We start from the raw sequence: 21,460 nt of genomic DNA, 5'->3' as shown, positions 1-21,460 counted from the left end.
ATTTAGACTTAAATTTAAAACAATTTTATTCATCCAAAAAAGACGAATTTTCAATGAAATAGTTAAATTCTCGACAAAAATATATTTATTTTCAACAACAAAATTAATTTTTTAACCAACGATACGACATTTATACTAAGGTGATGAATTTTCATACCAAAAAGCCTAATTATCAACAAAGTTGAATTTACAATTTAAAAAGATTTTTCAGCCTAGAAATAAAATAAATTTCAACCAAATTGGCGAATCTTCTAGATAAAAAGATAAATTTTCTTCATAACAGTTGAATTTTCAACCCGAAATAATGGATTTTCCACACAAAAAAAGTTAATTTTCAACCATATAATTATATGTATTTTCTACCAAAATAATTAAAATATGCGTCTCAAAAAGAAGAATTTCCAACGAAACAGTTGAATCTTTAACCAAAAAGGATAACTTTACAACAAAATTCTTTCATTTTTAGCAAAATAATCTAACCTTTTACCAAACAATAAAATTGCTAATAAAAAGTTAGGAATTCTCAAACAATATTCTAATAGTAGACTTTTCAATCAAGAATAATGAACTATGCCCCAAAAGTATTTGGATTTTATTATTGTTTCTATTTATTCAGTTCGCATTTGAAATACACAAAAATATTATTTGTTTCCAATATTTATATTCAGTTATTTAAGCATTTTCAAAAGTAAAAATGAAATTGCATAAATAATCGGGTGGAATTTTGACATATCCATACCTGAAACTGAATCTTTAGTGGAAAAACTCTTGTTTATTAAAAAAAAAAAGTTTGATAATATTAATTGAGCAGGCCCACGGCTCTCAAAATCGTGACTGATTAAAAAAATTGTCAACTGTTAAAAGGCAAGGTGACTTTGCACTTGCAGCTGTTATTTAAATGATGAATTATTTAAATTATTTGAACAAAAAGGACCAATATTTATGGTCTAAAATTAACTCCTGAAAATTAGCATTCTAAGCCTTTTTAAGCAAAACACGCAATTTTTAAACTACAAAAATACTACTTCTGATTTTTTTTATAAGCACGTTTTGTCAGACTCATTTTTCTATCATAAATATTAAATTACCAAAACTTAATTATTTTATCATAATAATTTATATGTATAAATATAAATCAAACACGAAGAAAAATAAATGTTTTTCTATTTTGAAGTCCACAAGGAATTGATTAACGTTGTGCTCGCTCACTTATTATTTAAAAAATCTGACAAAAATACGCAAGAGTTTTTCATTATGAAGATTCAGTTTCAGGTACGGCATTGTTCAAATTCGAGAATAGGTTACTTTGGACCACCATAATAAATATCAATGACCGAAACAGGAAAAGAATAAAATTGTTTACAGAAGTTAAATGAAGGTAAATGAATATTTTTATTGCAAAAGTTTAAATTTTTCTTCTATATTTTCTCCGGAATGCGTATATACAATTTCACCTACGGGTTTATGATAGTGTGCGACTGTGCAGAGAAAAAAATGCACCAAAGTGAATTAAAATGCACCCTATTCATATAGCATTTATTACTGCACATTCATTTGCGAAGTTTCTTCTCGGACTTCTGATCTTTTATTTGGCCGGTTCAAAGGTATAATGTTTTTCCCCAGATTTTGGAAACTGCTTTGCCAACTGAAATTAAAGTAATTTATAGTAAAACACTTTAATTCAAAATAGAATAACCATATAAAACATAAAAAGAAGTACGGCATAAATAAATAGAAGATTATAGAAATCCCAGGCCTCGGACTCACCTCGGAGATAAAAAATGGTCTAAATATTGTTATCAAATTTTTCAGGGATTAAACTTAGCGTAGTCCGAGTTGATAAGTGTACAGTCCGAAATCAAAAAGTGTGCAATGGAAAATTAAATTTATTTTTAGGCAAGATCTCTAGTATTCTAACGTAATTTTTTAAAACCATTAAAATGAACAACAATGTTTCCTTGAAATGTTATACTTTATTCTATTAATTAAAAATATATATATTTATTTTATCGCAGGATAAGAATTCATATATTTTGGTCAAATATTTTTATTGCAATTTTTTTCTTCCTTGACTAATATTTTTGTTGTTGAAAATACAACTATATTGTTTAAAATTCATATTTTTGAATTGAAAATTGATCTTTCCGTGGAAATTTAACTTTTTTCAGTTAAAAATGCAACTATCTTGTTAAAAATTAATTAGTATTGATTGAAAATTCAACTGCTTTGTAAAACATTCGTATTTGCGATTCGCAAATTTAACAATTTGGTTGAAAATTCTTTTTTTTTGTGGTAGAAATAAATTTTTCTGGTTAAAAACGTAAAAAATATAACTTTTTGTTTACAAAATTAATCTGTCTTAGTTGAGGATTCAAGTATTTAGTTGGAATTTTTGTTCGTTAAATCAAACTGCTTTTTATTTTTAATTCAAATCTTACTTTGTTGAAATATCAACTATAACATTTTTTGTTGAAAATTCATATTTTTAGTTTAAAAATTGAACTCTTTGCGGAAAGATAAATTATTTGTTAAAAGTTCATATTCTTGGGTTAAAAAATCAACTGTTTCGTAGAAAATTAGTCAATTTGGTTGAAAATTAATTTTTTTAACTGAAAAATTTAACTATTTTGTTGAAACTTGAACTGATTTCTTGAAAATTAACTAATTTGTTGAAAATTTATATTCTTGGGTTAAAAAATCAACTGTTTTGTAGAAAAATCGCCAATTTGGTTTGAATATTCAACTATTTCTATTTGCTAAAAATTAAACTGTTGTGCAGAAAAATTAGTTTTTAATTGAAAATTATTTCTCTCAAATAAAAATTGAACTCTTTACCTGCTGGTGTATAAATAGTTGATTTAGTTAGAGTTCTTTAAAGTAATATAGCTGAAACTTTAAAAAGGACAGAAAAAAATTCCGCAAATGACGGGTTAACTACTCCACTTTTGGTTGAAAATTGATATTCTTAAGTTTAAAAACTCAAATATTTAGTAAAAAATTTTTCGAGTTGAAAAAAATAGAAACTAAAAAATGCAACTAAAAATACAACTAGGTAAAAAGAAGAAGAATCGGTTTCGATTGAAAATTAACTTTTTTTGTTGTTGAAAATTCCAGTTTTTTAGAATATTCGTCATTTTTGGCTCGAAAATTTAATAATTTGGTAGAATATTTACGCACTTAGTTGAAAATTGATTTATTTTGTTGAAAATTTATCTTTTTTGGCAGAAAATCAATTTTTTGGGTACTAAATGTAACTGTTTTGTTGAGAATTAATCTGTTTTAGTTGAAGTTTCAAGTAATTTGTTGGTTAGATTAATCTGTTTTTTTTATTATACATCAAAATATTATTTCGCTGAAATATCAGTTATTAAATTTTCTGTTGAACATTCATCGTTTTAGGTTGAAAATTCAACTCCATGGTTAAAAGTTTAACCACTCTTTAAATGTTAATTTTTTTAGTTAAAGATTGACAACTTTTACTTCGTTTTTTTGTTTGTTAAGAATTAAGGTTTTTCTTGAAAATTCATATTCTTCGGTTAAAAATTCAAATTCAATTTATCTATTTCAGTTTTTGTTAAACATTTGTATTTTTTAGTTTAAAAATTCAACTGACTTAAAGATTAACAAAAAATTAAACAATTTATAAAATAAAAATTAATAAAATAAAATTTAGACTAGCATCCCACTCACTGTTCAAACTATTTGGCGCAAAATATTGTTAATTTGATTTGAAAATTCGTCTTTTGGGCAGAAACTTAATATTCTTCAATAATAATTTTCGTGTTTTGTTGAAAAATCGTCTTCTCTGTTAGAAAATGAATTTTATTGGTTAAAAATTTATTTATTTTGTGGACAATTAATCTTTTTTTGGTAGAAAATTAATCATCTGTGTTGCAAATTCGACTTCCTCTATGAAAATTCAACTATTTGTTCGCAAATTCAACTGTTTGTTTCAATATCACATGTTTGACAGCACATGTTTGATCGACAATTATTCTATTTGGGTTGATGATTCAACAATTTTGTTGGAAATTCGTCCGTTTTGTTCAAATCAACTGGTTTTTAATCAAAAAGGAAACCTTTTCATGGTTATAATATCAATTATTGCATTTTTTGTTCAGGCTTCAACTTTTTTCGTTGAGAATTCAACTACTACAAAAAATACCAAAATTCTTTCAAAAGAAAAGTGAATAAATAGTGACATTAGCGGACAATTTTGAGAGAAAAAAAGGTGAAATAGTGGCAAGTGTGTGGTGAGTCCGAGGCTTGAAATTTAAAATTGAGATCTTTACCACTGGTCGGAAATGTTTGTAGTCATCTACTAGAATATAGATACCAAATGTTACACCGATCATTCCAAAGAAAGTTAGATATATTTCCAAAGTCGAAAACCTCTCCCGGGTTCCTAAAAAATCAAGTTTGTCATGGCCTAACATATCGAATTCCTCAGGAAGCTGTAATGATATTGAAAATACATGATTAATAAATTAATTGTCGTGAATCGTAAATATTTAAGTAATCTGAGAAACTCACAGTTTCATTGTAATTCCTTTTCTGTTCTGGAATATCGTAAGGGTAATACGGATCTTTTGCCGCGGCTCCTATCAAAGGCATATCCGGGTAATCTCCTTTACAAAAGCCCTTCGGATCATCATCGGGATAAGGAACATATTCGTCAGGGTGCATATTATATTTCCTCGCTGCTTTAATTCTTTCCTCTTCGGTCTTAGGATATGGGCCAGGTTGCCAATCCCTATTCATAACTGGAAATTTGAAATAGTTTAAACATTTAAAGTCTTTTTCAAAACTTTTTAGAATTTTAAAGAAAATTAAAAGTAATGTTTAGTAATTATATATGATCAAAATCAAATATATGAGATGAATTTTGACTGAAAATAAAAATATAGGACTTTTATAGTTATGTAACATAACCTTAAAACTAGAAAAATGTAAAGATTCGGAGGTTCGAAGAAAAATAATTTGAAGCAAACTAATTTAAAAAGATAAATTAGTTATAAAAGCTTACCAGCAGTCCGTACGCTGTTAATAAAACATGGATTTGTTGGTTTAATCGGTAATTGTTTTGAAAGCCGTACGATTTTTATTATCGACGCCATCTTGCTACCTCCAATGAACTATAGCCCCAAGGTCTGAGTGACGTCTGACGTCGAATAATAATAATAGTCAGCGGCATTTTATTTCTTAATAAAAGATCAAGAAGTAATCTTTTAAATCAATATCGAATATTAATTTTTTCATAAGGCTCGAAATCATTCTTATTTTTTACATGAATTGACATCATAAGTTTTTTGTAGAAAATAATGTTTTAAATTCGCGGTTGAAAGACGCGCCCGACGGACATGCGCAGTTGATTGGAAGGAAAATGGCCGGTAGCGTGCATTTTTCGATATTGTTTGACGTGTTCGTTTTCCCGTTTTTGGCAAAAAAGCAGTGAGCAATTTGAATGGGTGCAGCAAATTCGTGATCTGTTTGTTCTCTGAAGTGATCTAAAGGAAAACAAAACGGTAAGATTAGTCTCGGAATCCCCCAAAATGTCGGGAAAAGAATGACTGCACAATGGCTGCAAGCTTCCAATGGTCTAGAATTTTCCAGTTTTCGTGAACTTCCCACTGAAATTCTTTAAAAATATCATATTTATTGGGTGCGCAATGTTTTTTATCGTCCGCGTAGCTTTAGGATGTTAAAAAATATTAAGGGTGTCAAATTACATTTGAAATTACACACACATGCAGTGGAATTAACCCTAAAAGTGTTTGCGTAAGTGTACAGAAGTTCCTTCAGTTTTTAAATTTAAATCCCGTACTAAGTTCAAATAAATATCGGGATACATTTTTAAATGTATTTGTGTCATTTTCGGAGTAAGGAGAATTTTTCTCAAGGAAAAATTGGATTTATTTGTGCCTGGCCTAGTAGATCAATGACCCGAGTTTGAAGCCAACAAGCCTTGAAAGCTTAAGTATTGTTTATGTGTAGATTTTGTAGGGGATAAAGTCCTTTTTGTTTATTAACGGCAAGGAATTACATTTTGATGTTGTTTTAAAATGTTTCATGTTTAGTGGGAATTATTTTCAATTTTAAATTGTATTTTAGAACAGTCGACTGTAAAAAAGCTGGCGTATGAATTTACGTAGCTATTTATGTGAGTTAACGAAAAATAGTTTAAAATCTCTACGCTTTTCATAGTAATTTTACGTCGATAATCAAGATTCTATTTTTACCTACGAAAAACGTAGTGAAATTGCATTACTTTTTTTTGCAGTGTGTGCATTGGAACCTTAAATATGTTTCGGTGTCAGTGCACAGGTTAGGATCTATTTTTAAATAAACTAATGCATTTTTAAAATTTTCAAAAAATAAATTCTGAAAATATTAGGGTAAATTGTATTAATTATGCAGAATTTTTAAGAAGTTCTAGGAAAAATACCATTATTTTAAAGCATATTTCAAAGGTTTAGCAGTTTTTAAAAAATAATTAAAAATTTGAAAATATTTTAAAAAATTGAAAACAAAATGTAATTGCTTGAAGATTTCGAGAATAAAATGCAAAGTTTTTAAGAATACTGTCCGGTTTCATGAAAACAACAAAAATTTATTAATATTACTGGTAAAATTATAAAGCTGTTTGGAAATTCTTCTCTTGATATAAAAATCTCACATTTTCTATTTTCTATTTTTTTTTCTATTTTCTTTTTCAGTTTGAACTATTTTCTTGAAATTTCGTTTTGTTGTTTTGTATGAAAATTAGTTTTTCTTTTCACTGAAAATGTTAATATTCAATGTTTTGTTGGGAATTGATTTTTGTTTGTTAAAATATCATGTATTTGGTTAAAATGGGTCTCTTTTGGTAGAAAATTTAATTACTTGGTTGAAATTTATTTGTATTGTGGTTGAAATTTTATGTCTTCGGGTGGGTAATTCAACTTTTAGATGAAAATTAGCAATTATGTTAAGAATTCGTTTTTATGGATGAATTTAACTCTCTTTGTATGCAAATAAAAGTATTTTTTTGTCAAATTTGGAAGTATTTCGTTCGAAATTCATCTTTTTTGGTAGAGCATTAATCTATATATGGTACTAAATTCAACTATTTTGTTAAAAATACATTTTTTTTGAAGGTAACAAATTTAAATACTTGTTCAAAATTCGTCTTTTTTTTTAAATAAGTTTAAACTTGAAAATATTTCAAATAATTTATAACAAAAGGTAGATTTTTGAAAAAATGTATACGCTTTTCAAGAATTTTAAAAGGCTTCAAAAGAATAAAAAAAGTTTTCTTGAGATTAATGGGAATATGGCATGTTATTTAAGTTTAAAAAATGAATTTCAAGAGGAAATTGAAAAAGTTGTTAACACTTTTTTGTTTATTTGATTAGCAGGAGGGTGATCGCAACAATATGGCGAGCCCCTCGCCACAGTCCTCGCCCATGCCACCCCCACAGGCCCCGAGTCCTATGGGGCCGCCTCAACAGGCACCATCGCCTTCAAATCCGCAAGGAAGTCCAATGGGACCTCCTCAGCATCATCCTCATAGTCCAACCCAAGGTTATCAACCGCCTCCTCCACCTCCTGGAGGGCCTCAACAACAGCAGCAACAACAATCGGGACCACAACCACAAAACTATCCACAACATCCTCAAATGCCTCCAAATATGGGGCCTCAGGTATGTCTTTCATCTTTAAAATCAATATTATAACATATAATTTGTAATCAATAGAAATACGTAAAAAAAAAACATTTTAGAATTCCGCCAGAAGTCACTGTTATAATGGTTGTGTTTATTAACAAAAAATGTACAGTCTTATATCGAATTTCATAAATGAATAAAATTGTCCCTATTATAAGTAATAGTTCGCCAGAAAATACAGACATCAAAAATGCGGAGGACAAAATAGTACTAAATGTTAAACATAGAAACAAAAAATGTTTATTAATCGTCTTAATATGTACAATAGTAAAAAGATTAATATTGAGCTTAAAACTTTCCATTTAGGAAAGATATTTATTCGGTTGTTGTAATTCGCTCTTTTCAAAGAGCTTCACTAGTTTATCAGCAATTTGTTGATTACATGCTGCAATTACTCGAGGGGCCATGATATTTAATTCTGCTCCTGTGAAAAGAGAAAATTTGAAAAAACAAATATAAAACTAGGAACATGAATCTATAAAATGAATGTATGTTTACCGGACGTGTCTTTGACAATTCCACCAGCTTCTTCGATAATCAATTTTCCCGCGGCCACATCCCACGTATCTACACTTTCCACGTGATATGCCTCTACTGCTCCCATCGCAACATAACACAGTGACAGTGCACAAGTTCCCAATGTTCTTATACTGAAAAAAAGTTAATTTCCCAGAGATTAGAATAGATGCGGATACATTTTTTAGAAGTGGAAAAAACAATTACCCGTGCGTTGTTTGAATCAAAGCGTGCAATCTTCTGTAAATACTGACTAGGAGCGTTTTGTCCTTTGCCAACCAGGGCTCCATTGCTACCAGTGATTGAGATAAATCTGGAAGCGATAAACACATTGCCATATTTACGTCAGAGGCCAATAATTCCCTGACCTAGGACGGTAAACCGGAAAATTAACCGTAAATTTTGAGCAACGGGAAAAAGCCGAGAATTTTTCAAATTTATTGCTACTTTTGCAGCAAATATCGTCTCGCTAATCGAAAAAAATTTGTTTGAAATTGTGCTCAATGTTACTTCCTTTTTAGGTATTTAACATAGTAATTACGTAGTTGATTAATTTATATAAATTTATAGAATTAATTGCTAATAATTGGCATAATAAAGTTATAGTATAGAGATATTCTAAATTCGCATTTTGGGACATAAAAAGTATCATTTTACCAAATAGACCACAGATGTAAGTATGATTTCCTATGAAAAATCCAAAAAAATGTATTGTAGATACTGGGTTACTAAAACGCGAATCTCCTAAATTACGATCAATAAAATGGGCCCAATTCTTGCTTAACGTCACAATTTATATTCTGAAATAACTTCAATTGCTTCCTTGCAAGCAAGAATTCCTATTTACCCCCTATTGCCAAGAAAATTCAATCTTCCCCCGTTGAATTAATAGAATACAATTAAAATTTTCGTCTATTTTTGGTTGAAAGTGATTACTTTTTTTTATTGAAAAGTCTACCATTATACTTTTTTTGAGAATGTGTTTTTTTTTGTAAATAATTCTACTATTTTGTTTGGCATTCAATTATTTTGTTAAAAAGTAACATTTTTTGGTTGAAAAATTAATCTTTTATGGTTCAGAGTTAATTATTTTTAATTGAAAAGTCTACTCTTTATGTTCAGAATTCATCTCTTTTGGTTAAAAATTGTCTTTTTTGTTTGAAAGAAAAAGTATTGACCACCATTGGTTAATTAATGTTTCATTGTTTAAAAAAAATTCATCAGTCGTTAGAGTAATAAGTTATTACTTATTTTCAACAACCTTTAATATGTTTAAACAATAATTTTTCACAAAATTTACTTCATGAAATTCTAATTAAAATAAAATATACTCCATAAATATTATGGGATAATTAAACTTTCTAACCTCAAAATCTCACAACTAGCATTACGTTTACAAAAATAAAAGATCGTATAAATGTCATATTACTGACCCAATTAACACAATAATTTTTCCAGATACCTTAGTATTTCTTTTTCAAACAAACAAGAGTATTGAAATACTTTATGTGATATTAGTAATCCGACAGCAGTTTTGTCGTCAACTCTGACCAAACAGTTTGATAAACACGAAAAAAAATTTTTTCCTAACTCGAGATTTTATCAGCTTTCGCATAGGCACCCCCTTTATCGGATAATTAAACTTTTATTTTCAATCGCATGTGTGGAATTCGTCCCTAAGAAATTGCCACTTTTAGATAACAGATGGCGCCAGGCTGTTTCCGTGGCCGTACCCAATAATAGTTCAATGTTTTCTACAAAATTCTACTGTTTAGCTGGATAAAACTTTTTTGAAAATTCCACTTTTTTGTTTAAAATTCGCCTTTTTTGCCTCAAAGTTCAAATATTTCATTTTAAATTAAACTTTTTGGTTGAAAATCATTGTTTTTTTAACTCAACTATTTAATTAAAAATTCTTTTTTTTTAGTTGTCAAGAAATCATCTTTTTATGGTTCCGAGTTAATTATTTTTAATTGTAAATTCTACTAATTATACTTTTTGTTCAGAATTTTTTGGTTGAAAATGCATCCTTTTGGTTGAAATTTAACTGTTAAACATTCGTGTATTTGGGTAGAAAATTCTTCCTTTTGGATTGAAAATTAATTTTTTGATTTATAAGTTTCCTTTTTTGGTTGAAAGTAAGAATTAATGTTTTTGTTAAAAGCTCATTTTTCCGGTTATAAAAGTTTAATGTTTCTTAATAATTTCAATTTTTTAGGAACATGATACCAACATCAATGGTACGTGAAAGAATTTATTCCCCTATTTTCTTGAAAAATCACCCTTTTTCCCCTGCTTTGAGATTATTTTGGGCTGTGAAGTCTAAAATAAATAATTGAATAGTTATTATTGTAATGGCTTAAAAATCAACCGAGAAAAATGTAAGTTTTGCCGAGAATTAGCCAGGACTTTTTAAAAGTTTGAGTTTCTATCCTGTTATATTATTGCAGAAGATGTCTATTATCATTTGTATTGTCCTTTTTTGCTTGTCAACTCTGCAATTGAAAAAAGCAGGCAATGAAAATTGAAAAAGGGCTGCAAATTATTAGGGATGGCTTAAAATTTGTGTGGAATTACAGAACACGTATGTTTTCACTTGTATTGCCTTTTTTCTTGTCAACTCTTGTGATAAAAAAACTGGTAATTAAAATTAAAGAATGGTGGCAAATTTTAGTTCGGCCTGGGGTAGCCTGAGACCTAAATCAGGCTCTAGAAAAGCTGATCAGAATATTTATTGCCAGCGCAGTAGAAAATAAGTGTTAAATCTTATCACCTTGAACTATGGAAGTCCTTATTGGTTTTCCATTTAGGAAAGCTCCTCTGTCCCTTCTTGCAGAGAAAAACTGATTTATAATAGGATTGTAAACCACGCCAATCTCGATATTCTTCTTTATCAGAAGAGCTATCGAGATACACGTGTGTGGAAAACGGTGCACAAAATTTGTTGTTCCGTCTATAGGATCTATTATCCATGTTGGCTCGTCTGTCAATTCCGGCAAATATCCTTCCTTGGCTACAGTTTCTTCCCCGATGAATCTTTGAACCCAATTAATTGTTTATTGCTATATATTTAAAGAACAATGAAGTAGATCGAAAACAGGTGAATAAATAGGTGAACAAAACTCACTTGTGATGGGGAAATTGGTCTGATAATTTTCTGACTAGAGTCTCTTCCACTTTTCGATCATACTCTGTCACTAAATCCCAGTCAATTCCTTTACATTCTGTATTCTTTTCTTTATCGATTGCTTCGATTATTACCTTAAAATAAATTGAGGGTTTCAGGCAGTAGTTCAAAATAAATACTAGTTTTAGTGTATATAAAATATATGTAAATAAATTTACATAAATTTATAATGCGTCCACATTGCCGTTTATCTAAAATGTCTTACCCGCATATTTAAAAAAAAAATGGTAATAAACTTGCATTTAGTACTAAAGTTCAGATTATTTTCAAATATGCCTGCAACACATTTTATACGAAAGAAAGTTATTGATCCTACTGCATATTCATTAAATTTTGAAAATAAGGTTTTGATTTTGAAGGTTTGCCATTCAATGAAATACTATCTAGAGATTTGTCAGGATACAATGTTAATAGTAAAAGAAATAATTGTAGATTTCAAAGGGATATTCAAAGTACATAAAACAAAAGACATTTTTGATACTTTCGAAATAATTATATTTTTAAACCGAGACTTTTTGCACAAATATATCATGCTATTCTAGTTCCATTGATTTTAAGTGAATGTATTCATATTTACTTCAACAATCCCATTTTCACCTTCGATACAGCCTTGACTCTATTACTTCATTCACATTAGAAACAAGAACTAGATTTTTTAAAAATCTTTAATCTAACCTTTCCAGCCTCCAGCACCAGTTTTTCCATAATTCTGTAGCACTCGTCTAAATTTTCCACTTTTGCCATTTTTCTGCTGAACTCAAAACCACAGCATAAGCGATTCAGGTGCGAATGGAGACTGACTCTGACTGACCAGCAGCGTATTTTTCACGATCCTTGTAGCTTAATAATGCGATATATTTATATCGGTGGGGATAAACCGAAGGCTAGATTCGAATTCGATGCAAGAGCTGTATTGCAAAACCGCTAAATTTCCATAATATTTCCTACAACTTATATTCTTGGGAAACCCATTTATTTGAATTTTTTTCTGGGAAGGTGTGTTGTCGCACATGGAATTCTCCTATTTAATATACAGTAACAACTACAAAAGGACATTCACTTCAAGAAGACATATTCAAATTAAACAAGTCAACTTCACATTCTATAGATACACCACTCTAAATAGCGTGTAGTTGGTTTTTTGATATATTAAAGTATTAGATTCGTCCAAAATTTCAAGGTTTTTCAATGGGGGTTTCCACGTTTTGAGATATTTTTCTCGTTATTTCGCTTAAATGCGAACTGCATTAATAGAATAACAAGAATATCCAACAATTTTCGGTTGAAAGTTTTTTTTTTAATTTATAAGTTTTATGTTATATTTTTGGTTAAAAACTCATCTCTTTTGGTTACAAATTGTACTGTTTGGTTGAAGATTGAACTATTTAGTTGAAAATTCGTTATTTATTCATTATTTTATACGTTTATTTATTTTAATAATAGATTGAAAAATATATTTTTTCAGTAGAAAATTCAACTGTTTGAATATTCATTTTTCTGGTTTGAGAATTCATGTTTTGGGTGAAAATTTAATTATTTTGTTCAAAATTTAACTTTTTAAAATAATTCTATTATTCTCTTGAAAATTCGTCGTTTTGAAGAAAATTCGCTTGAAAATTCAACACTATTTGGAATTTTCTCGCTCTTAAATGAACAATCTTTTTTGTATGAGAATTCATATTTTGGAAAATTTATCTTTTTTGTTTTAAAAGTGAAATATTTTTTTGCGAAGAAGAAGGGAAGGGCTTGAACAGTTTCAAAAATAGCGTGGCGCAATTTTTGAATAGCCGTTAGTTAAAAAAAAAAACAGGAACAAATGTGAATCATTTATTAAAGAACATACAAGATAAAATATACTTTTCAAATTAAATAAATTCGTAATCAAACTAGTTTTTCATTAAAAATGGGTTCTGATTCTAAATATCTAAATTTATTAAAAATCACTGGTTATCTGCATTTTAAATAGAAGAAACTTTTTTAATTACTTGTTATTTTCAATAACTTTACTGTCGGCTTCGCGAATAATGTGAAATAGATCAGTTGCGATTTTTGCATTGCAGGCACCGATCGCTCGTGGCTTCATAATGTTTATCCTCTCACCTGTAGTCATAAAAACGATTTAATTAGCTTTTGGTGTTTCATTATATCCGTTTTTTGTGTTTAATTATAAATGAAAGAATAATATGGTCAATATGTAAGGGTTGCAAATGCAGGATATTTTAAAATTGACATTTTTTATGTATTTAGTTCTGAGTGTTCAAACGCACGAAATATTTTTTCCGTATTCTATTTTATCCACAATTTAGTTTAATTTTGCCTGAATAAAACATTATTTAGAAATGTTATCGTACCAGTTTTCCGATCTAAGACAACACCTCCGGCTTCCGTAATAATTAAAGAAGCTGCAGCTATGTCCCACGTAGAGATTCCCGGACCTTCGATATGGTACGCTTCAACGATTCCAAGTGCGACATAGCACAGAGTCAAAGCAGCCACTCCGAGCGTTCGGATTCTGTGAAAAACAATAGCGATTAATGGATAAGAATCTGCATTCACGTGAGAACTTCTTTTTATCTGATTCGTCCTTGCTCAACGGTGGTACGCTTAACTAGTTTTAATGCAGTTAAAAAAACATGCAATGACATATAATGTATAATGGCACAACATAATAATAGATGAATCGTTTTCTTATCTAAACAGTTTAAATTGTAAAAAGTATTAAAATAATAGGTCGTTAGATGACATTTTCATTTTACCCTTGAGCTTCTTTAAGAACAGCTTTAACCCTTTCAATTGTAAGTTCTCGCATACTCTCTGCTTTCATGAATCCCACTTCCAAACAAACCAAAGCTTTCGATAAATCTAAAAAATCAAAAAATTAATTTATAAACTAAATTTAATGTATAAAATTGTTTGTTTTTTTTATCAAGTGTCGGTTTGATTTTCTTTTTAAAGGAAGTTTGAATCCAATCATTTTCGATTACTTAATTTTTTTACCTTCAATTTTAGACGTTTTTATAGGTGTTCCATTCAGAAAAGCACCTTGGCCTTTTCTCGCTGTGAAGAGTTGTTCCAAAATGGGATTGTAGACAATTCCAATGACCATTTCTTTCTTGACAGCTATTCCAATTACGACACACGTGTGTGGAAATGAATGAACATAGTTTAACGTTCCATCGATCGGATCAATGATCCACGTTGGATCATCTGTCAGTTCTGGTAGATTTTTCCCAGTAGATTCTTCTGCTATAAATCTGTTTGAAAATTAAGCTTTTAGTCCAATGCGTGATTAAATTGGAAATTTTTTATTTGAGAAACGAAGTAAATAAGTAGCAGATGATGTACATAAACTGTGTTTCTATGACTCACGAAATTGAAGATAGAAAGCTTAGATTCGGCTACTTATTAATGTATTCTCATGGATTGAAATCTCATCAATTATAACATTCAGGGATTTTTACACTAACTTGTGATTAGGATATTCTTTCTTCACTCTTCCTATTATTGTATCCTCGATCTTTTGATCATACTCAGTAACCAGATCCCAGTTTGAAAGCTTCTCCGTAATTGTCTTCCTTCCATTAATAGATTCCCGCAGTACCTAAAGGAATTAATGTAGCTAATTTTATAGCATTTGCCAAGAATGTTGTGATGATTGTTGTATTTGATTGAGAGCTAAATCACGACTTTTAATTCACATTCATTTCCATAAATTAATTATAATTAAGGACAGAGTAGCAGTTTATTCTAGTGTTTATTATACAGTTATGCATAAGCATACTAATGCATTATAAACTAATTTTATACTTTATAAGATTTTAAATTTCTTGTAGATTTAAAAATTTGGTTCTAAATATATGTGCGAAGGATTTCGAAGATCCAGTCTAAATATATTTGTTAAATTAGTCGGATTCAGTTAAACGCTGCATATTTAAATTTCAATAAGTCCAAACCTGTTTAAATATTATTTTATTTGATTAAATCATATTAAAATACAAAATACCACTTAGAATTGTAAAAGTATAATCAATTAAATTCAAGACATTGATAATTTTGAATTTGAATGTTTATAATTCAAAGAAATTTTTTCCCTAAAGAACTACATTAGTATTTTCTAATCAATTACTGTCGAACATCTATTTGTATTCTGATTAAAAGAACATTTGCAAATATTCCTTTGTCCTGATAATTAAAAAAAAAAATCTGAACAGGTTTTTTTTCTGCAAGTTTTGTTTTCCAATGTCTTCTAATAATTAAACCAGTTTTTTTAACCCAATTAAAAACTATTTCTAGACAGGAAGTTGTAAAGTAATGTGCACTAAAAAATATTGAATGATACTTACTTTTCCGGCATCGCGAACAAGTTCCATGGCCAGATCATAATACAAGTCCTCGTTGATTTTTGCCATTTTGATTTGAGTGTGCAAATCTCAGGATCTGGTATCCACCCAGAAAACCGAACAAACGTCAACTGAAGTTCTTACTTTTCTCCATTCGCTTTTTAACATCTACCGGCGTGTTTCAATTTAAACTCACCACTTGGTGGTAAAGATTTTTCTCAGTTGATCGTTTGATTTTATGTAAGAGTCTTTATTATATTTTAATTTCAGAACAGCGAATGAAGGTCAGATATGGCTAGATCATAAACTTACATTAAGTTGTATCTGCAACGTGAGGTAAACTGTAAACGTAACGAGATTCTTTATTGTACTCCTGCCTGATTTAATAATAATGCTGAAAATCTTTGATAAAGTGAATGTGTCTCATGAAAGCGTGTGGAAATCATTTTTGCAAAAGTACACAATAATGTGGCTGAATGTACTTAATAATTACGATAATAGACAAAGGATTCTCTGCCATTTTATTTAGAGAAGCTCTGCAACTTTTAACTCTTGTAATGTAGACCGAGAAAAGAAATAACTGCGTCTAAATCAAATAAAAAGAAGAGAACATTGTATTCTTATTTTGGTACTTTGATCATTTAATTGCGTTTTTCTTTGTTATTGGTCATTAATAATATTATTAATATTATTATAATAAGGAAACTTAAAAAATAAATATTTACCTTCGAAACCTGTGAAAACATGAATTTAAATTAAAACATTTTTAAACATATGGCATAAAATCATTATCCACATTATTTTGTACAAGTAAATCTGATTAATTAGGTGAATAATGAAAATAAAAATAATGAAAATGTTAAATATTCATTTATTGCGTTTCAATACTCTTTGGTTGGTTTACTCTTTAAATATAAATCAAGAGCACGATTAAATATTATTTAATTGCTGAGTATTCATACAAAATATTAAATCGTGCAATAGAAATTTTTGGGAGTTAGAAGTCCACGATTCGTCGTTCCAGATTGTAACTGTTTCAATTCGAAAGTCTTAATAAAAATAAAAATTAATATAATATCATTTATTCCGATAATTTTGTTTTGAAATAAAAATTGTAATGATTCATCAATAAAATATTTTTAAATAAAAGTTTTATGTCGTCCTTTATATTATTTTTCATGTTAAATTTAATTAATAAATTTATGAATATATCCTTTTTATTAATTTTTTTAGCTATTACAAAATGTAAACGTGCGGTTGAAACTTTATAACCTATTTTAAATATAAAAATAACTCCATAATAATATAGTCGTGATTAAAGGCTTTAGTTCATTGAAAATATTGTTAAAGTCTAAATTATTCATTTTTAACCCATGTAATTTAAATTTTTTTAATTCAGAAAAGGAATAAGTATTTAATGTTTAGTAATATTTCACTGTTCATTTAAGACGAGTAAATTGAAACCAAATACACTTATTATTTTTATAAAAAATTTGAGTAATTTTAAGAGATTTTGTTTTCAGAACTTCTAAATATATTTTCAAATTAAACGAACTAAATATATTTTTAAATGAGACGAATTTTTCCAACAATGTTGGAAAATCCTGCAAATTAAAAAAACCTTAAAATCTTCCAGGTTCTTTTTTGATAATTTTGGAAATCACATTAAATCTTTTTAAATTTTCTGTTATAATAATTTTTCAAAATAAAAAACCATTTTGAGCTTTTCTAGAAGTCTTAAAAAATGTTATTCTTTTGAAGCCTTCCAAAATTCTTAAAAAGATTCTACTTTTTTTCTAATCTGTAAAAATCTACCATTTTTTTGTATTCTGCTCTGGGTATTTGCACCAAAATTTCGTTACAAAATTTATTTTTAAATTTTTAATGTGTCTGGCTTCAACTTCCTAAAAAGAATGTATTTTTGAACATTTTTAAAGTGTATTGCTTGACTCTTTTATTTAAATTATTGAAAATGTTAACGTGGATTTATATCTTTGGAACTTACTCTAAATCTTTGAATATCCATTTATCAAAGATATAAATTTTGCAGGTTATCTACATTTCATTTAAATTTTTTCAATTTCAAAGTGTTAGTAATTTTTATTTTATGAGTGTAAATTATTGAAATTTTGAACACACAATTTTTGAATTGAAAAAGCTTTTAAACTTCAGTTTTAAAAGTTTAAAATTTAAGACTTTCACTTTGAATGCTTTAATTTGTTGTTTATTGTTTAAATCGAAAAATGTTTAGAATAGAGTTCGAGTTTTTTAATGTCATTGAATATGAAATTAAAATGGGCATCCTGGTCTTTGCAATATTGCATTTTATAACGAATAAAGATTAAGGATGAATCTCGGACTTTTGGCTACCCAACCATTTTTATTGGACGAGTAAATATTTTTTGTAAATGTTCAGAAATTACATATTATTTAATAGTGCTCTTGATTTAGATGTAAGGAGTAAGATTTACTCTTGACTTTACGATTTTTTCAAAGTATAAACGCTGCTAGATTTGGCAAAGAGTGCTCTGTCAATCGTGACAAACAGCAAGAAGGCAACACTCTCAGCGCGTTAGTTGCATCAGGTTGCACCACGCGTCCTAATCAAATTGAAATGGTTCATGCGGCACTATCTGTTTATGTTTGGATTCCTCCAATTTTGGATGAAGGTCAAGGCAAGTCCCTGATGTTATTGCTGATTACGGGGAGCATTAAAAAGGACTTTTTGAAACTGCTAATTGCAAATAGGTATTTCAGGTTAATAACAGTAATTTCATGGCCCAAAACATTATTTTTTTAATAACTTTGAAAAAAATGACCATAAGTGTTTTTGGATCTAATTTTTTTTTTCAAAAGCAATTTAATCAAATAACAAAATCGATCTTGATTTTGTTAACAATTTTATTAATCATTCGAATAGGTTTTTGAAAAATAATATCTCAATACATTTATCATAAAAAATATTTTTTTCCAGGGTATTTAGAAAAATAAAGTATCCCGAATTCTAACCTCAGATTATATTTGGCAGTATTTTTATTTGTTAGTTGAGTAGTGAAAATAATAAAGCTCTAAAAATGTAGAAAGTATCCAAAGGAACAAGTCTATTCTCAACACAAATTTTTTTTAACTATTAACTAAAAAATTGAAATGAAAAATGAAATTTAAATGAAAGACAAATACAAGTTTCCGTGACTTAAAGAACAAAATCCTAGTGATAAAAAATACATTAAATTGCAAAGCAAAATCATTAAATTTTTTCACTAAAAAATTGCTTTCTCGATATCACAGAAATGTATTTAAAATTAAATGAAAATTAGCATTTATCAAATAAACCTATCCTGTATTTGACTAATTTCAAGTCTCTGGGGCAAGATTTTCTTTATTGGGCAGAATACGTCAAGTGTTCCCACCTAAAATTATTGTGTGTGTGTGGGGGGGGGGGGGGGGGGGGGGGGGGGGTGAAACTTGGCTGGATTCTAGTGCTCATGACTTTATATTGATTCATTTAGATGAGAAGGCTTATTAGTTACAAATTGTGACTCTTATCATCATTTTCAAAAATAAATTTAGAAGTAAAAACGTCACGTGGTAGGCTTAAAAAAACCTACCCTTCAAAGTGATATTCTGTTGTATTTTTGTCAATTTTTTGAATTCTTGATTGATTAGAGGATTAAACCCTTTTATAGATGATTTAAACATTATAATTACAGAATAAACATTTTAGTGGTAATTCTGTCTTATAAACAGACATTCGATTTGAGAATTAAGGCAAACGATAAGAATGCAAAATATTTTTAATGAAGTCATTAATATTTATATCTTGTATTTTTTGTTAATCGTACCTATTTTTATCAACTTTGTAAGAAAAGCGTTTATAAATCTTGTTTCTAAACATTTACATATGCAGTAGACATTTATAAGCAAATTTATCGGATTCGCTCCATATTTTGCATCTTGTACCGTTTTTATTCTTTATTCTAAAGACACGCCTCATAAACGTCACCTGTGATTTACATTCACATTTCCTCAATTCAATCTACCATATTTGCAAACCAAACGTTAAAAATCTAGGCGAAAATTAAGAGTAATTTGATTCAATTGAATTTTAAAAATAATGAACATTTAAACTTACGAGAAGATTCATTAATTCTAGGGTTTTTGCTAATGAATTGGATTTCTTTTTTTGTGATGCATTGTTTTTTGAGTTACCTAAGTGTAGCCATTGTAGTTAGTCGAAAATTGAAATTCAACTTCTAGAATTGTTACTTGATTCATGAAATTCCAATTTTCCAGTAATCTTAAGTCGTCGATTATCGATGTCCAAAACAAGGATAATTAATTGTTATATTTCTTATTGTTGTAATTCTATAGGAATGGAAGCAGCTTGCGAGAAAGAAATGTCATACGTCAAGTTGCGTTTAATCGTTTTCTTAGAAGAATTCATGCAGATTAATTTTTTTCCGCAAGGCGTTGTAATCAGCGTAGTTTTTTTGTTGTAAATGCTATTAATCATTACACACCTTTATTCTTACGATATAAGACACACTAGTGTGATTCTAAGTTATACTACTTGATGGATTTTTGTTTTGTTTTAGAATGTATCTGCTAATCACTCGCCAGTTTTGTTCGAAATGTCAAGTTAATTATCTCGATTCGAGCCAAATCGGTTAATATTTAGGGATGGCACAAAACCGGGAAGTTTCCCATTGATTTAACCCTAGATGGCCACCGTGGGTAAATATTCACCCAAACCATTTTTCAAATTCTTCGTAGAGTCTGTTAATTACTTCAACTTGCTGGTATTTTACAATATTTTAATGGCCAATTTTTGTGACAAAAACTATTGAACCTTTTTTTAAGAACCTTCAAGAATACCTACATATTATTTTAGATTTTTAGAACTCAATATTAGTGCAGGATCTTAGTTTTTTGGAGCTTTGGTGAAATTGACCCACTGTGACCTATATGATATTCTACTGAAGTGTGACCATCTAGGCCTATGCTTAACATGAGAAAAGTTGGCTTCTAATTCGCTAGAGAATAAGAATGAATGATAAATTTAAGCCACTCTTATGGGTCTCCTAGGCCTAGGGTCTCCTAAGAAAACCTGTTAATTGACCGATTTTGATTTTGCGTAATATGTCGCGTAAAATCGCGGTTTACTAACTCTTTTCAGACGTTTTTTATTAATAATTTTCAATTTTTCAAACAATTTTAATTTGTTTAAACATTTGTTTTTCAAGTAAGTCTCGAAATTAACTATGTTTTAGACGTTTTATGAGTTCTTAAACAGTGATAACAATAAAATAATTTGTTCAATTATTTTAGGCAATCGTTTAAACACTTTAAATATTACGTGTTTCGTCAAGTATATAATTAACCTAAAAAAGCAGGAGAAACATTTTATCTTACCAAATTTTCGACAGATTTTAATATTTGTAAGTATTAATTTGTTTCATAAGAATATTCGTAAATGTTTACAAATCTTATTCTGTTTAAATAGTTTATATTTGCCATTGTTGAAACCTTGAAATATTTTTAGGTAATACTCTTTACCCTTCATCGGCAAGATGGGTATTTCAAGACATAGTAGCCGCCAGTGCGTATGTATATCTAGCGAGTACATCGGCGTCAGTGAAATCTACCTTGCCGACCGAGGGTTAAATGTTTAAACAAATATCAATTGTACAAAAACATATTCTATTTTACTG

General features: G+C 28.7%; 5 protein-coding genes across 8 annotated transcripts in view; 1 reads left to right on the top strand and 4 right to left on the bottom strand.

Annotated features, from left to right (window-relative positions):
* Positions 1-1,404: 1,404 nt before the first annotated feature.
* Positions 1,405-5,146, bottom strand: LOC117179656 (NADH dehydrogenase [ubiquinone] 1 beta subcomplex subunit 8, mitochondrial). The gene is made up of 4 exons (XM_033371666.1): positions 5,027-5,146; positions 4,534-4,763; positions 4,293-4,454; positions 1,405-1,645 (listed from the first exon to the last, which is right to left on the bottom strand). The coding sequence occupies exons 1-4, from the start codon at positions 5,115-5,117 to the stop codon at positions 1,586-1,588; spliced, it is 543 nt and encodes a 180-aa protein (XP_033227557.1). The 5' UTR covers positions 5,118-5,146; the 3' UTR covers positions 1,405-1,585.
* Positions 5,147-5,384: 238 nt separating this feature from the next.
* LOC117179657 (ATP-dependent helicase brm) overlaps positions 5,385-21,460 on the top strand; it is a 77,947-nt gene continuing 61,871 nt past the window's right edge. For all 3 annotated transcript variants that reach the window (XM_033371669.1, XM_033371668.1, XM_033371667.1), the window contains exons 1-2: positions 5,385-5,525; positions 7,395-7,682. In XM_033371669.1, coding sequence (XP_033227560.1) covers positions 7,416-7,682 — 267 coding nt within the window. In that variant the 5' untranslated portion in view covers positions 5,385-5,525; positions 7,395-7,415. The remainder of the gene's footprint in view (positions 5,526-7,394; positions 7,683-21,460) is intronic.
* Positions 7,803-12,467, bottom strand: LOC117179661 (inositol monophosphatase 2-like). Its single transcript, XM_033371674.1, has 6 exons — positions 12,085-12,467; positions 11,350-11,483; positions 10,996-11,258; positions 8,430-8,535; positions 8,205-8,356; positions 7,803-8,130 (listed from the first exon to the last, which is right to left on the bottom strand). The coding sequence occupies exons 1-6, from the start codon at positions 12,151-12,153 to the stop codon at positions 8,009-8,011; spliced, it is 846 nt and encodes a 281-aa protein (XP_033227565.1). The 5' UTR covers positions 12,154-12,467; the 3' UTR covers positions 7,803-8,008.
* Positions 13,336-15,889, bottom strand: LOC117179662 (inositol monophosphatase 2-like). The gene is made up of 6 exons (XM_033371675.1): positions 15,753-15,889; positions 14,877-15,010; positions 14,407-14,663; positions 14,166-14,271; positions 13,761-13,921; positions 13,336-13,509 (listed from the first exon to the last, which is right to left on the bottom strand). Exons 1-6 carry the CDS (start codon positions 15,816-15,818, stop codon positions 13,391-13,393), a joined length of 843 nt encoding a protein of 280 aa, XP_033227566.1. The 5' UTR covers positions 15,819-15,889; the 3' UTR covers positions 13,336-13,390.
* LOC117179658 (inositol-phosphate phosphatase-like) overlaps positions 16,043-21,460 on the bottom strand; it is a 9,536-nt gene continuing 4,118 nt past the window's right edge. For both annotated transcript variants that reach the window (XM_033371671.1, XM_033371672.1), the window contains exon 7: positions 16,043-16,090. In XM_033371671.1, the coding sequence (XP_033227562.1) occupies positions 16,058-16,090 (33 nt within the window). In that variant the 3' untranslated portion in view covers positions 16,043-16,057. The remainder of the gene's footprint in view (positions 16,091-21,460) is intronic.

Source organism: Belonocnema kinseyi, chromosome 9 (genome assembly GCF_010883055.1).
Source record: "Belonocnema kinseyi isolate 2016_QV_RU_SX_M_011 chromosome 9, B_treatae_v1, whole genome shotgun sequence".
In the NCBI taxonomy this organism is placed as follows: domain Eukaryota; kingdom Metazoa; phylum Arthropoda; class Insecta; order Hymenoptera; family Cynipidae; genus Belonocnema; species Belonocnema kinseyi.
This window is presented reverse-complemented; position numbering and strand designations above follow the sequence as displayed.

Bases quoted from the DNA above. Each gene is read 5' to 3' on its own strand.
- LOC117179656 (XM_033371666.1), bottom strand. From the start codon at position 5,117: ATGGCGTCGATAATAAAAATCGTACGGCTTTCAAAACAATTACCGATT. The intron at 4,764-5,026 runs GTAAGCTTTTAT...TCAAATTTCCAG, and splicing joins TAACAGCGTACGGACTGCTG to TTATGAATAGGGATTGGCAA. The intron at 1,646-4,292 runs GTAAAGATCTCA...CTTTAATTTCAG, and splicing joins ACAAACATTTCCGACCAGTG to TTGGCAAAGCAGTTTCCAAA.
- LOC117179661 (XM_033371674.1), bottom strand. From the start codon at position 12,153: ATGGCAAAAGTGGAAAATTTAGACGAGTGCTACAGAATTATGGAAAAA. The intron at 11,484-12,084 runs GTTAGATTAAAG...ATTTATTTTAAG, and splicing joins TGGTGCTGGAGGCTGGAAAG to GTAATAATCGAAGCAATCGA. The intron at 8,536-10,995 runs GTGATAAGATTT...TATCGCTTCCAG, and splicing joins AAGGACTTCCATAGTTCAAG to ATTTATCTCAATCACTGGTA.
- LOC117179662 (XM_033371675.1), bottom strand. From the start codon at position 15,818: ATGGCAAAAATCAACGAGGACTTGTATTATGATCTGGCCATGGAACTT. The intron at 14,664-14,876 runs GTTAGTGTAAAA...ATTTTCAAACAG, and splicing joins AAAGAATATCCTAATCACAA to ATTTATAGCAGAAGAATCTA. The intron at 14,272-14,406 runs GTAAAAAAATTA...TTGATTTTTTAG, and splicing joins AAAAACGTCTAAAATTGAAG to ATTTATCGAAAGCTTTGGTT.